Below are 13,820 nucleotides of genomic sequence, written 5' to 3'. Positions count from 1 at the left end.
GAATACTAAGAAATTTACTTACTAGTGGAGAAAGGACTTTAGACGTCTGTTATTTTGGGCTTTTAACGTCTGATCTTTCTCCGACGTCTATATGGGTGACGTTAATGAGACGTTGGACCCTTTAAGTCAGACGTCTCTATAGACGTCGAACCTATATAGGTCAGACGTCTATATAGACGTCCAATCCATACAGGTCAGACGTCTCTGAGGTTGCTCCTGACTCATGGTGATTCGAGTTTTTTATATTTTAGTTGAAGAGAATGTATTGTACATTTTTTTATTGGATGGTTTTAAAAACCTAGTGAACGGAATTGGAGGAGTGCAAAACGCAAGAAATCGCCGCAGAAGAACGCCACCGAAGAACGCCGCCCAAGGACACGAGAATAACTGCACCAAAACCCAACGAAAATGCATTTTAATCGATTCAAATGAAAGATAATGCATCAAAGAGTGATGTAATTGAAGTAAAGTTAATTTATAACGGTGCAAAAGTGAGAAAACGAACCTAAAAAGCGTAACCGTAGAGAGAAAACGCGACGAAGATGATGAACAATGAGTGCGCGTAATGGTTGTCTCGCATTCGCGGTGTTTTAATGCCGACATTTAGAAGTCGGTTCCCCCAAAATAGACGTCTAAAGGGATTTAGAAGTTGGTTCCCCCATAACAGACGTCTAAAGTGCTTTAGAAGTCAGAGTGGCGGGATCAGACGTCTAAATGGAGTCAAAAAGTGACTTTTTAAATTTCTGGGTTGTGTATTTAAACTTCGGTTCCCCCAATAACAGACATTTAAAGTGCTTTAGAAGTCAGAGTGGCGCGATCAAACGTTTAAATGGAGTCAAAAAGTTACTTTTTAAATTTCTGGGTTGTGTATTTAGACGTCGGTTCCCCTAATAACAGACATTTAAAGTGCTTTAGAAGTCAGAGTGGCGGGATCAGACATCTAAATAGAGTCAAAAAGTGACTTTTTAAATTTCTGGGTTGTGTATTTAGACGTCGGTTCTCCCAATAACAGACGTCTTAAGTGCTTTAGAAGTCGGTTTCCCCAATAACAAACGTCTAAATAGAATAAAAAATTACTTTTCTTAACTCTTTCGTTTAGTTTTGGTGTCTATTTGGGGGAGCCGACGTATATGCATATTTAGACGTCGGGCCCCTCCATAGCCGACGTCTAAATAGTTGTTTTATTTACGAAAAATGTCATCGGTCATTTTTTACGTTGGATATTCGAGGGTCAAACGTCTAAAGGGTGATGTTAAAGGTCTTTTTTGCACTAGTGACTCTAACCAAATCCTTTTTGATGCGGAAGATCAGACACTGCTGCAACCATAGAGCATACTAAGAAATTGGCTCTTGATATCAATTGTTGGAAACAAGATAATAAAAGAGAGAAGAGAGAAATAAACAACACTAGGAAGTGTTTGTTTTGGTGCGTTTGTAAGCCTTACATAAGCTTGCATATATTGCAAAATGAAGAACACCATCTCACAATACTAAGAAGGGTGGGACTAAAATCAAACTGCAAAACTAACACAGCTAGCTTCTGGCAGAGCCTATCTACGGCTTGTCCAAAATGGCCAATCATAGTTACTACATACTAATCACAAGGAAATGAAATCAAATGCAAGATAGAGAAACTGTAGCTCATATTTAAGATAAAGTGAGGATGGTGTAGTATGAAGTAGCACACATCTCTTATTGACACCATAAAATAACTATAACAAAATATGATGCTCTATGCATATGCCCTTATTAATAAGTATTTCTTGTTAACACAAATTTTTTTATAAGACTTGTATATCTAAATGTTCTTATGTTTTAAAATTTAATCAAATAACATTAAACAAGACAAGAATATGAAAACACCTAAACTAGAAAAATAGGATAAGCAGAAACATAAGTGTTAGAAACAAGATTCCCAAATCATCCATCAACATAAAAAAGTCTTAGGAAAACACTTAGGAAAACAAGTAGGTTAAAAGCTTCCAGACGCAATGTTAAAGAACTTACAAGTCAAAGCGTCTAAAGAGAGTTATGCTAAACGCGTAACCTATACTGTACCTAATGGTATTCAGTTGAACACTCAAGAAGCAAAAAGATGTTGAGACAATGTATTTGACCAAACCCTCTAAAAGCCTTAAACAAAGATAAAAAAATTATAGAAGAAGAAACATGCTAAACGCTCAAGATCTAAAAGGCAATATTCCAAAAAGCATTTATAATATACTAGACGGTACCATGAGCTAAAATCTCTACTTTGTCCAATGATGAAGTTGTTACTCAACAAATGGTATCTTAAGGAAAAACTTAAATGATAAACGCTATTTCAATAATAGAAAACGTAAAAAATACTTTGTTGTTCTGAAGAAGCATTAAATGTCACTAAATGTTTAACATTAAAAAATAATAAAATTGATAAGAGATAAGATATATCTACTACATGCAAAATTTGTTATAAAAAATTGATAAAAACAATATTTCTTGAGGTGTGTGGTTTCATTGTTGAGTATAAAATAAGAGAATAAGAGGAAAAGAGGATGAAACTAAGACGAAAGGAGAATAAGAGAAGATTGATTTTAGTGTGTTTTGGAATGGAGGAAGAACTCTTTATTTATAGAGTTAAGGGAGAATAAAATCAATAAAAGAAAATAAAAAAAATAAATTATTTGACGTTGCAACACTTAAAGATTTTGAACGTTCTTAAAATTTTAACGTTAGCAATTAATAAAATATTAACTTTGCCAAGTAAAATACTAATGTTGCAATACGAAGTTCTTTTGCAATCAATGTTTTACAACAATCCCCCACTTATTGCAAAAGAAAGATGAAAGAAAAAGTCTTTGACTCAAATCGTTCAAACATTAAAAGAAAGATAAAAAACTTTTATCCTGGGTCTCATAGGATGTAATGCATCTGAGTTGGTATAGCAAGCTATATGAACCAGACTTAAATTGAGATACTTAACACACAATATAGTTGGCATAGCAAGTTATATGAACCAAAGACACTTGACGTGTGTTAGAGGTTTATCAATCACAATACACCCTCATAATCCTAGATTTTATCGATGTGTTGCACTTACTGTGTCATGTGCATGCCCAATATTTATGAGTGCTCTAGATATCATGCCAAGATCTCATGCAAGCAGCCCCATTCGACACTCATATAAGTGATTTCATCAAGTGCATGCTACAAATCATACACCACCCATAAGGGATATGAAAATCATTAAAAGCTTTGTTTAAGCTAAAATTCTTTCACCACATAGAATTTAAATGACAAAGATTAGACTCTCAATAATGCAGTCTTTAGCACTTACAAACACACACCATAAGAAGGGACATAATTGATTAAAATCAATTTAGTGCTATCAGAACTAACAAGTGACTTGTTTTTACCCGTATGAACCTTATTCATGAGATATCCAATAAAAAAGGTTGGGTTACTATCACTTGTTTGTTTGTAAGTGACTTAAGTCTCATTCCCCTTGATGTTTCTAATATCATTTGTCTTTCTAGGGCTTATGTCAGAGGATCTGCTAGATTCCGTTCTGACTTCACATAATCAATGGAAATAGGTCCACTATTTAGCAACTACTTCACCAAATTGTGTTTCAATTATATATGTTTGTTCTTTCGATTGTAATTCTTATTTTTAGTTCACTAGTACAAAAACAACGTACAACGTCGAATATTTTGGGCCTTTCACGTCGAATTTGAAAACGACGTCATATCGGGAGACGTTAAATTGACGTCGAATTTAAAAAATTTACGTTAAATTTAACGTCGAATTTTATAAATAAAAGATGTTAATCAATTTTTTTATTTTTTAAAATTAATTGTGATCCTTTTTTACAACTCTAGGAGATATGAAAAGTAGAAAAACAACAAATTTCAATTTTTGGTATTTTGTAAAGCATGAACTATGAACTTGTAATATAGTATCAACAACAAACAACAATGACAAACAACAAATAACTCCAATCAAACAACAAACAAGTTCAATCAAACAACAACAACAAACAAGTTCACCCAAACAATAACAAGAAACAAGTTCAACAAAAAATAACAAGAAACAAGTTCAACAAATAAGTTCTTCGAAATGAAAACGAAAATGAAACCTAACCTTGGTTCATGGTATAAAGTGTTGCCACAGGTGAGAGAGAAAACAGAATGCGCCTATGAAGGAAAAACACGAAAATAATCGGTCAAAACAAACAAAAATCATACATAAAGTAGTAAATTAACATGCATTTGTATCAAATGAAAGAAATTTTACATGTGATGGTCGTCAAACTTCGTTCGAGAAAAGTTTGAGCAGAGAAGAGGGTCTCGCGCCGCTAAGATAAAGTGAATGAATTTTCAATCTCCTGCTCAAATTTGTATTGAATTCACTAATTTTGACATCTAACGCTGCAACATTCGACGTTTTATATCCTTTTACGTCGAATTACAATTCTAAACAACGTTTAATAATTGCATTTATTTAGAAAAATGTCACCGTTCATTTTTAACGTTGGCTATTGAGTGGTTCGACGTTGAACGCGTGACGTTATACGCTGTTTTTGAACTAGTGATTATAGCTATTGCCAATTGGCAATCACAGTGTATTGATACCGATGACATTGGTTTCATTCCTAGTGGAATGTTCGAAAAGAAGTTTTTCAACCACTTAGCCTCATTACTAGTCATCTCAAGAGCAAGAAACTCAAATTTCATTGTTGATCTTGCAATAATTGTTTGTCTAGCTGATCTCCATGTAATCCTACCACCCTCAAGTGTGAATACATAACCACTAGTGAATTTTGTCTCATCTTAATCAGAGATCTCGTTAACATCACTACACCTTTCTAGTACAACAGGAAATTCACTATATTCAATGGCATAATTCATTGGACCTCTTAAGCATCTCGTAAGCCTAGCAAGTGCATCCCAATGTTCTTGATTTGGACATTGAGTGTAGCTACTCAGTCTACCTACTGGATAAGAAATATCAGAAAAGCTCATCAAGTGCAGTAAGCTCCATACATGATTAAAATGGTGGACACGTGTTCTTGTCAGTGCCGGAAATTCTGTCCAGAGAAAAAATCCACTTTCGACACGTTCGAAAGTGATTTCGCGAAGACCGTCTTAGTTCCAAAAGCAAAGGTTTGGCTCTCAGAAGGCATGTTGTTGATGTCAGTCGTAAGTCCTTAAGATTCTTGTAAAAAAACTAACAAAAATTAGTATTTCTTGAGGCATGTAGTTCACTGTCCTTAAGGACTTATCCGTAGTGTGTTATACAAGTTCCCCATGATACAACAGAAACTTCTCAAAATTTCTGAGGATCTCAGAACTAGCAAGGATATTTAAAAACAGTCAGAATACTTTTAGAAGAGGAAAAAAAGGATGAAACTAAGAAGAAAGGAGAATAAGAGAAGATTGATTTTGGTGTGTTTTGGAATGGAGGAAGAACTCTCTATTTATAGAGCTAAGGGAGAATAAATCAATAAAAAAAATTAAAAAAATAAATTATTTGAAGTTGAAGCACTTGAAGAATTTGAATGCCGCTTAAAATTTTAACGTTGACAATTAATAAAATATTAACGTTGTCAAGTAAAATACTAACGTTTCAATACAACTATCTTTTGCAATCAATGTTTTTCAACACAATGTACTCTATTCTATGAAAATAACCTATTACCCGCATCATTTGCTTTATTTGAAATATATCAGAAGTGGATGTTCGAGACGAAGAAGATATTCATGAAATGTTATTTTCATAAGAAGATGTGTTTGAAAGAAAATACAACCTACTTTGAGCAAAGTACTGAAAAAGTATGTCTGCTTGGACAAGTTGACTTTAACCAACGGCTACTTCACACGCAAGGCAGAGAAGACACAAGAATCAAGGCCAAAAGCTTAGTCTAATAGATACCTTTTGAAAAATCCTTTAAATAGAAGATCATTCAAAGAAAGAATCAAGAGGATAAGTTACAATATAAATATCAATCCTACAAAAAACGTTTCGAAGAGAAACATAGAGAAGCTCAAGAAAAAATAGAATATCAAACAAGGGAAAAAGAAAAGTCAAGCAATACTCTCGAGCATCATTGTAATATTTGCTTACTTGTAAGAAGAGAGAAAAGAGAAAAGAAATAAACACCCAACGAGTCTGTAGACTTTATTGTATTGAAAACATATCCTCTTTACGAGAGTGATATTGTAAACGACTTGTAAGTAGAGATGGCAACAGGTCGGGTCGGGCATAGATAGTGCCTACCCGCAACCCGAGTCGCTGGATAAAACTGTACTCGCTACCTGCATGGGTACTTCTTTAAAAAATACTCGCTGGTATTTTAAAACCCCGGATACCCGAAAAAAATAAAAAAATATTTTATACATTTTTAAAATAAAATTAATATATATATATAATATAAATTAAATTAAATATAAATTAAAATTTAATTTTAATTAAATTTAACCTAATAAAATATAATTTTATTTTATTTTTAATCAAATTTAATTAAAAATATATATAAATTATTATTTTTATTATTTTTACGGGTAACGGGTACCCGCAGGTCGGGTAGTATATTACTCCTACTCGACCCGTTTATAAGTGGATATTAAAATACTCGCTACCTGTTACCCGCGGGTAGTAAATATCCACGGATAGTAACTACCTACTGTGGATTTTACCCGCAGATACTCGTGCCCGCGGATTTTTTTGTCATCCCTACTTGTAAGCCATTGTTGATTGCACTTCTAAAGAGAATTAAAACACTTGTTGTGAAACACTGTCGAGTTATGGAAATCTAGGTAGTGTATCAGAGGATACTAGGATTATCTAGTACCAGGAGTGGTGTGAATACTCAACTAGTCTAGGGTAACGAAAAGTTATTCGCTAACTAAGGATACCAAGAGTAGAGAAGAATATTGCACAACCAAGAGGGGATGAAACATCAACATAAGGATTCATATCATTTGTAGCAAGTCCAAGTCTTAAGTTTCTTCGCTCTGTACTAAATTTTGGAAATGTTTCATCAATTTTCTTCCATTATGGAAAATCAATTGAGTGTCGAAGAAGCTTATCACACTTTCTTCCATCAACGTGCCATTTCAGGTTCTTCACATCTTCTTTAATGGAAAAAAATAATTTCTACCTAGATATTATAAGCAAGTACCATACCACCTTAGTTGGTGGACCATCATTGTCTTCACCACTATTTTCATCAACTTTCTTTTTAAATTGTGATAAATCACATGTTGGACATGCCTTTAGTGCAGCAAATTTGTCTTGGTACAATACACAATCATTGCGGCATGCATATACATTTTGGTATTCCAAACCCATTGAACATAGATTTTTTTTTGCCTCATAATTATGGATAGGTAACATGTTATTTTCTGGAACCATCTCCTTTAGCAACTTCAACAATTCTATGAAACTTTTATGTGTTCAGTCATTCCTTACTTTTAACTTGAAAATTTTCACAGTTGACGATAAACTTTTAAAGTTAGAGTACTTGAATACAACTATTTCTCTGAATCGTTCTTAAGAGAATCATATAAAGGATCTCAACCAAAATTTTCTATGACGTACCATGTCCTCTAAATGACCACTCATTTATTCATCCACATAATTGGTTACTCGTGACATTGTAGGCTTGTATAGTATTTCTCCATGCAAGGTCTAAATTGTATAACTCCTTATTATACCAAAGATGAATATATCATGCATGTTGCCTAAGTCTTGATGTATTTTATTAAGACAACAAACAAAAAAACAAAAATATGTCTTGTTCATAGAGTTTGAATGTTCTTGAACATATTGCAGTAACTCAAAAACCTCATTTTCATACTCTTCACTGATGTGGTCTTCATTCATCCAACTTCAATCCATATTATGCTCGTAAGAAACTCCATCAATTTGAAATTGTTAACTCTCACAAGGTTAGGCCCTACCCATTCGCAAAAAAATATTTTTCATAATTTTTTAACACATAAAATGAAGTCTAACATGATAAATTTGATAAATTTTTTATAGCATCTTGCATTGGTCTCCAAAATACTCAAAATGAAAATGATCATTCATGACCATAATCAAGTATGTATCTTGAGAACAATACAAAATTATCTCAAGCAAAATTTTATCAAATTTGTCCATAAATTTTAATGCACACGTTATAACAAATTATGAAAAATAAATTTTCTAAACTATCCGATCGGACAATTTGAGATTTAATACAAGATGAAAAGTTTAATCTTTTATGTTAAATCTCAAATAAGAGTTAAGTTTCACTCAATTCTTAATTATCATTTCATATTACAAATATTTTAAAAATTTAATCAAACATAAAATGCCAAAAATGACACTAAAAAATTGTTTAACATAAAAACCATAATGAAGAAGACAAACATAACCAATGACAGATACATGAAAAAGGACAAAAAGTACAATAGGAAAACTAAAAGTCACATCTCTAATAACCAATCATTACATTGCAAAGTATGAAAATTGAGAAACTAACCTTGTGAGAGAGGCCGAAGATCGTTGTCGCTTCTAGAGAGTGAAGGACTCGTTGTCACTGCGATGGTTAGTGTAGAGCTCCACGTCCTCGTTGTTGGAAGTGGTGGAGCTTACTTACTATCACTGTTGTAAATGGTGGAGCTTCAACTAACATTCAAAACATCATTGCTACACAAAAACAAAAAATCAATTGATCAAAACTAAAAAAAAATCAATGAAGGTAGTGAAGACACGTACATTTGAAGTAAATGACCAAAAACTGACGTGTGTTCTTCTGCACACTCGTCAACGAAGTTGTTGGTTCACCTGGCGCAAAGAAACACTATGGCTGGCGTTGATTTTCTAATTTTTTTAGACCATATAACATCGACCCAGATAGTTTCTTACATCTTATGCCAATTAGTTTAATGGTTATGGCAAATGATATAACGATGGTGGTTTAGAAATTCAATGTCAAAAAGAATATGGCGTGAGTGGAAAGATAGTCAGATGATCTTATTAACAAAAATATCATTGATCATTTTTAATCTTAATTGTTTTGCAATCTAACATGCATGAGGTTTAAAACAAATTTTACATAGTAAATTAAAACTACTATTTTAATATTAAAAATATATCTCAATAATATATGGTAAATTCACCTTATATTAAATAAATGTTAAAATATATTTATATAAAGTGAATTATATAGACATTACATTAATCAAAAGTCATAATGTACATCTCATTAGTATTTATTTTAGTGACTCTTTATATTATTAAAATTATATATAGTTTGTTAATGTCGATCGATAGTACATTAGTTAGGAAAATGACACTTGAACAACCATTTTTGACAACATTTAGACACGCGCACACGTGTCAAAATCTGAGTGGTCCAGTTGGAAAAATTAAATGAAAATGGACCACTCAGATTTTGACACGTGTGCGCGTGTCTAAATGTTGTCAAAAATGGTTGTTCAAGTATCATTTTCCCATTAGTTAATATGAAAATATGTCATATGATGTGGATCCGTCGGACTCTAATTCCCTCATTAAAATAAATTTTAAATTGATTAATAACTTTAGTGTCAGGTCATCCTATCTCAGCTGTCTACAAAGATCAGCTGTCTACAAAGATCAACATTCATATTTATTCATACTTGTAGAGTCTATTTACAAACAATTTATATTCTATTGATACCTTTTATCAAATAATAATTACTTACTTATCATGTATAACAAAATAAATGTATCAAAAATATTTTTCTACATAATTAGAATCTCTCATTATGTATCATTAATATAATCATAATTTTCATAATTAAAAGTTTTTTATATAAAAACCTTCCCGTTTATTAACGTTTCTTGAGAAAATATTCTTTAAAAAACATATATGTTTGACGTTGTCAATAGAAGGAACAAAGGGAAATTAAAGGTATAATTACAATTAATAATTTATTTTAAAATGTATTTTTCTTTCATGATGATATTAATTCCATTTTTTTTATAGTATACATAAAATAAATGTCTCTATAATTTTAAAATTGTATGATTAGCAAATACTAAGTCTCTTTTTCTATAGTATACACAAAATAAATTTCTCTATAATTTTCAGCCAAATAATCAGAAATGTCTTCATTATCTATATTATCTTATACAATCATAATTTTTAAGATTCAGGATTCTCATAATAACACCTTTTAGATATGAAGAAACGTATCAAATACTTTTGAAGTATTCGTTATATTGAGAAATAAAATTTCGAAGAAATGTTCGTTAAAAAGTACATATATTGAAAAATAAGTTTTTATTATTATTATAGTATACATTAACTACATAAGATATCATATTGGGTAAAATTTAGAAAAAGAAAAAGATCTAGAAAAGAAAAATTGACGTTGTAAATAAAAGTAACATAAAATTGACGTTATAATTAGATGTTAGAAAATGCATTTTCTTTTATATGTATAACAGTAAAAAAAATGCTTATACTTCTATATTTTTATTTACATAAATTATTAAGATTATTTTATGTAAATTAAATTATTCTATATAATTTTTTTATAAATATGATTTTTTTCTAATAGTCAAACTTCTTCATTGATTCTGGTGGATAGAATTATTATATTTGTTTTTTAAAAAATAATTTTAAATAAGCATTTCCTTATGTAATACTTCATTTTTTTTGGTTGAGACTCATGGATCTTGTTTCCTTTTTTTTTATAAAACATTATTAATGTAATTTAATAATATTTTATTACATCTACTTTTATTTATTCTCTTAAAGTTATTATAGAACAACAATGTATTTTATTTGTAATCGCATCTAAAATTAAATTTTGTTAATTAAAGTAGCTTTTGACATTTATAAAAAATACTTAATAACATTTAAGATGATCGGAAAAATATCACATAGCCTCTGATTCAAAGGAGAATTTACGCTAAAAATAATGAAAATTGACAAACAATTTATACTTATATGTTCTAACTTTTAGTTTTAATCTAAAATTTAAATGTAAGTTAAAAAGAAGTAGGGTGAATCACGTAACAAAATCATTTTAGGTGAAACAATATTGCATCAGACTTATTTAAATTTTGTTATTAAGAAAGCAAAAAAGAAAGGCCAGGAAGAATATATTATTGTTTTAAAACAATAAAAAGCCTACATTCATTAACAGTTCAAATTGAAATCTTCACAACGCTTTGATTTTATTAGCTGGACCCATGTAGTTTGTAAATATATACATATATTTGCAGCTAGAAATCCAACCCTAAAGTTTAGAACATAAATGGCGTCGGAGAAAAAGTTGGTATCATCGTGGGCATGGATGACCTGCAAATTAGAAAGAAAAAAAAAGATTCAACATTTTTTACTCAAGCAATGAAATCTTATGAAGTTGTTTCTATATTTAACAGTTTGTTCTTCTTCTTCTTCCTTTTATTAAAATGATTTTTTCAATTTCATTTGCCTATCTTAAATGAAATTTCATTGGTGTAACATGTGACATTGGTCTACATGTCACTCATAAACAAATAAACTATTAAACACTGTTTATATAAATAATCATTATCAAGGATATTTAACTATTAAAAAATGGATTCAATGAGTATGACTATATATGTAAGAAAGGTGATAAAATGGAACTTCATAAATATTTGTGCTTAGTTCATGTGAGTAAACATGGTTGTCTCATTTTTTTCTAAATAAAAAATATTTTTCCATTAAATGGTATTAAACTGTCATGCAAGTGTGTGTGTTTCTTTTGAAAGAAGCTTGTGTTAATTAGTTAATCTTAGTTGTACATTGACATTAATAATATACAAAGTCATAAATTATTAATGGATTAGACTTTCGCGTGAAATTGAAGGGGCTAGTGTTAGTTAAACTAATCTATTAACAATAATATATATTCAATGCATAAAATAAAAATAACGTGGAAGTAAAGTGATATTAAAAAATATTACATTTTTAACGTGTAAGTCAACTGCGTAAAATATATATATATATATATATATATATATATATATATATATATATTGCAAATAAGGCCAAGAAGAAAAAGGGTTAGCACTCACTTCTAAAATTTATTTATTTCTAAACAATTTATGTTTAGTTCGAACATAGCAGCCAGTGGCCCACTAATTATATCTCTAAAATAATTCACTTTCATTTTCCATAAATAAATAGTTGTCAAAAAAATAATTAATGAAAAGTGACAGCAGTTATACCCAGAGACATTTACTCATAACTTTTTCAAAATTTCTATTCTATATTTAACAGTGAGCTGATTCTTCAATTTAGAAGTCATTGAAAAAAAAAACCAATAGACTATTTGCTTTCGTCATTATTTATTTTCAAAACGTGTGAAAATTCATTAATTATTTTATTTATGATATTCATAACAAAATTACATAAGCCAATGAAAATTGACAAATTAGTTGATTTGTTATTTGTTTTGAGAATCTTTTACAAAAATTATTATACAGAAAAACAACATAAAAAAATAATATATTATTTATTGATTAAATTAATTTATAGAAAATTAAATTTATATTCAAGAAAAGTTAATAATTATAACAATAGTAGTAGTTGATATATTTTTTTTCAAGTGTTGACGGAAATACTAAGTCTTCTTATAAAGTGTTATTACTATGTATATACTTTTTACCTTAATTAAGTAATTAGATGGGAAGCCATTTAAATTTTATTTAATTAACTAATGCAGTTTCTTATCTTATTAATCTTATTAAGTTATTTAATTTTAAATTAAATGTAATGTTTTGACGGCAGAGGTTGTATTTCAGTTAAATTTAAACCGATTTCACTGACCCGTCACTGTAACTGCGGTAGCGAACCTTGGCGGTGGTCCTCTTTTTTGCGTCGCTCGCGGGGGACGCCGCCGTGTTTTTCCGGGGACTCTCCTTCGCCTGAGTCGCGCCGTCCTCCGAGATCGGTCCCAGAGACGGCCTCCACTCCGCCGAGCCCATCCTCTGCCTCTTACGGTGACGGCGGCGAACAGACACGGTGGGCGCCGCCTCAGAAACAAACGACCTCTCCTCCTCGAGCGGCAATACGGCTGGCTCCGGCGTGCGCTGCGTGGGCAAGCCACAACATGAAACGAATTCGAAGAGAAACCTCATCTCGTTTCTTTTTTCTTTTCCTTTGTTAATATGCGGGAAGAAAATTGAAAAGAAAAAGAAAAAAGAAACCAGTGGAATCGGAAGATATTAAGGAGAGATTCGGTGTCCCAGAAAGGAGAAAGATCGAAGGGATTGACCCATTTGTTATATTGATTGAAATTGAAGAGGAAAAAGGAAAAAGAAAAAAAGTGATTTTCTTCTTGTTTGTGAATGACCGGGTTTTGCTTTGTGACACTGGAAAACCCAATTTTATAGCTATTCTCCGTCAACCATTTTGGCGTTATCCATTGCAAAGTATCATTTTGCCCCTTTACTTTCAACTTTATTACAATTGATTCCCACACCTATCTACCATTCATTTAAACTTTTTATTTAATTGTCAAGTATTTCCGTTTTTGAATAAATGTGTGAGTTTGTTAAATATTTAAGAGGTTTCGAAAATAAATTAAGATATCATAACATCACCCAAGTGAATTTGTTTCAAATAAAATATTAATAAAATAACATTTTGACACATTAACTGTTATTTTATATATATATATATATATATATAATCAACTGATAGAATATAAAAATAATAATTTCTAGATAATAAATTTTGTTAGCTTATATTAAATATTTTGCTTGTATAAAACTAAATAATACCTTAATATTGTGTTTGGATGAAACAATTTAGGGAATAATTCATT

At 30.6% G+C, this 13,820-nt stretch overlaps 1 protein-coding gene across 1 annotated transcript; it reads right to left on the bottom strand.

Annotated features, from left to right (window-relative positions):
• Positions 1–11,111: 11,111 nt before the first annotated feature.
• On the bottom strand, positions 11,112–13,372 carry LOC124831925 (uncharacterized). Its single transcript, XM_047306029.2, has 2 exons — positions 12,821–13,372; positions 11,112–11,323 (listed from the first exon to the last, which is right to left on the bottom strand). The coding sequence occupies exons 1-2, from the start codon at positions 13,129–13,131 to the stop codon at positions 11,269–11,271; spliced, it is 366 nt and encodes a 121-aa protein (XP_047161985.1). The 5' UTR covers positions 13,132–13,372; the 3' UTR covers positions 11,112–11,268.
• Between the last annotated feature and the right edge of the window lie 448 nt (positions 13,373–13,820).

The sequence above is a fragment of the Vigna umbellata genome, chromosome 6 (genome assembly GCF_029865625.1).
Source record: "Vigna umbellata cultivar VRB3 chromosome 6, Vumbellata_1.0, whole genome shotgun sequence".
Lineage (NCBI taxonomy): Eukaryota > Viridiplantae > Streptophyta > Magnoliopsida > Fabales > Fabaceae > Vigna > Vigna umbellata.
This window is presented reverse-complemented; position numbering and strand designations above follow the sequence as displayed.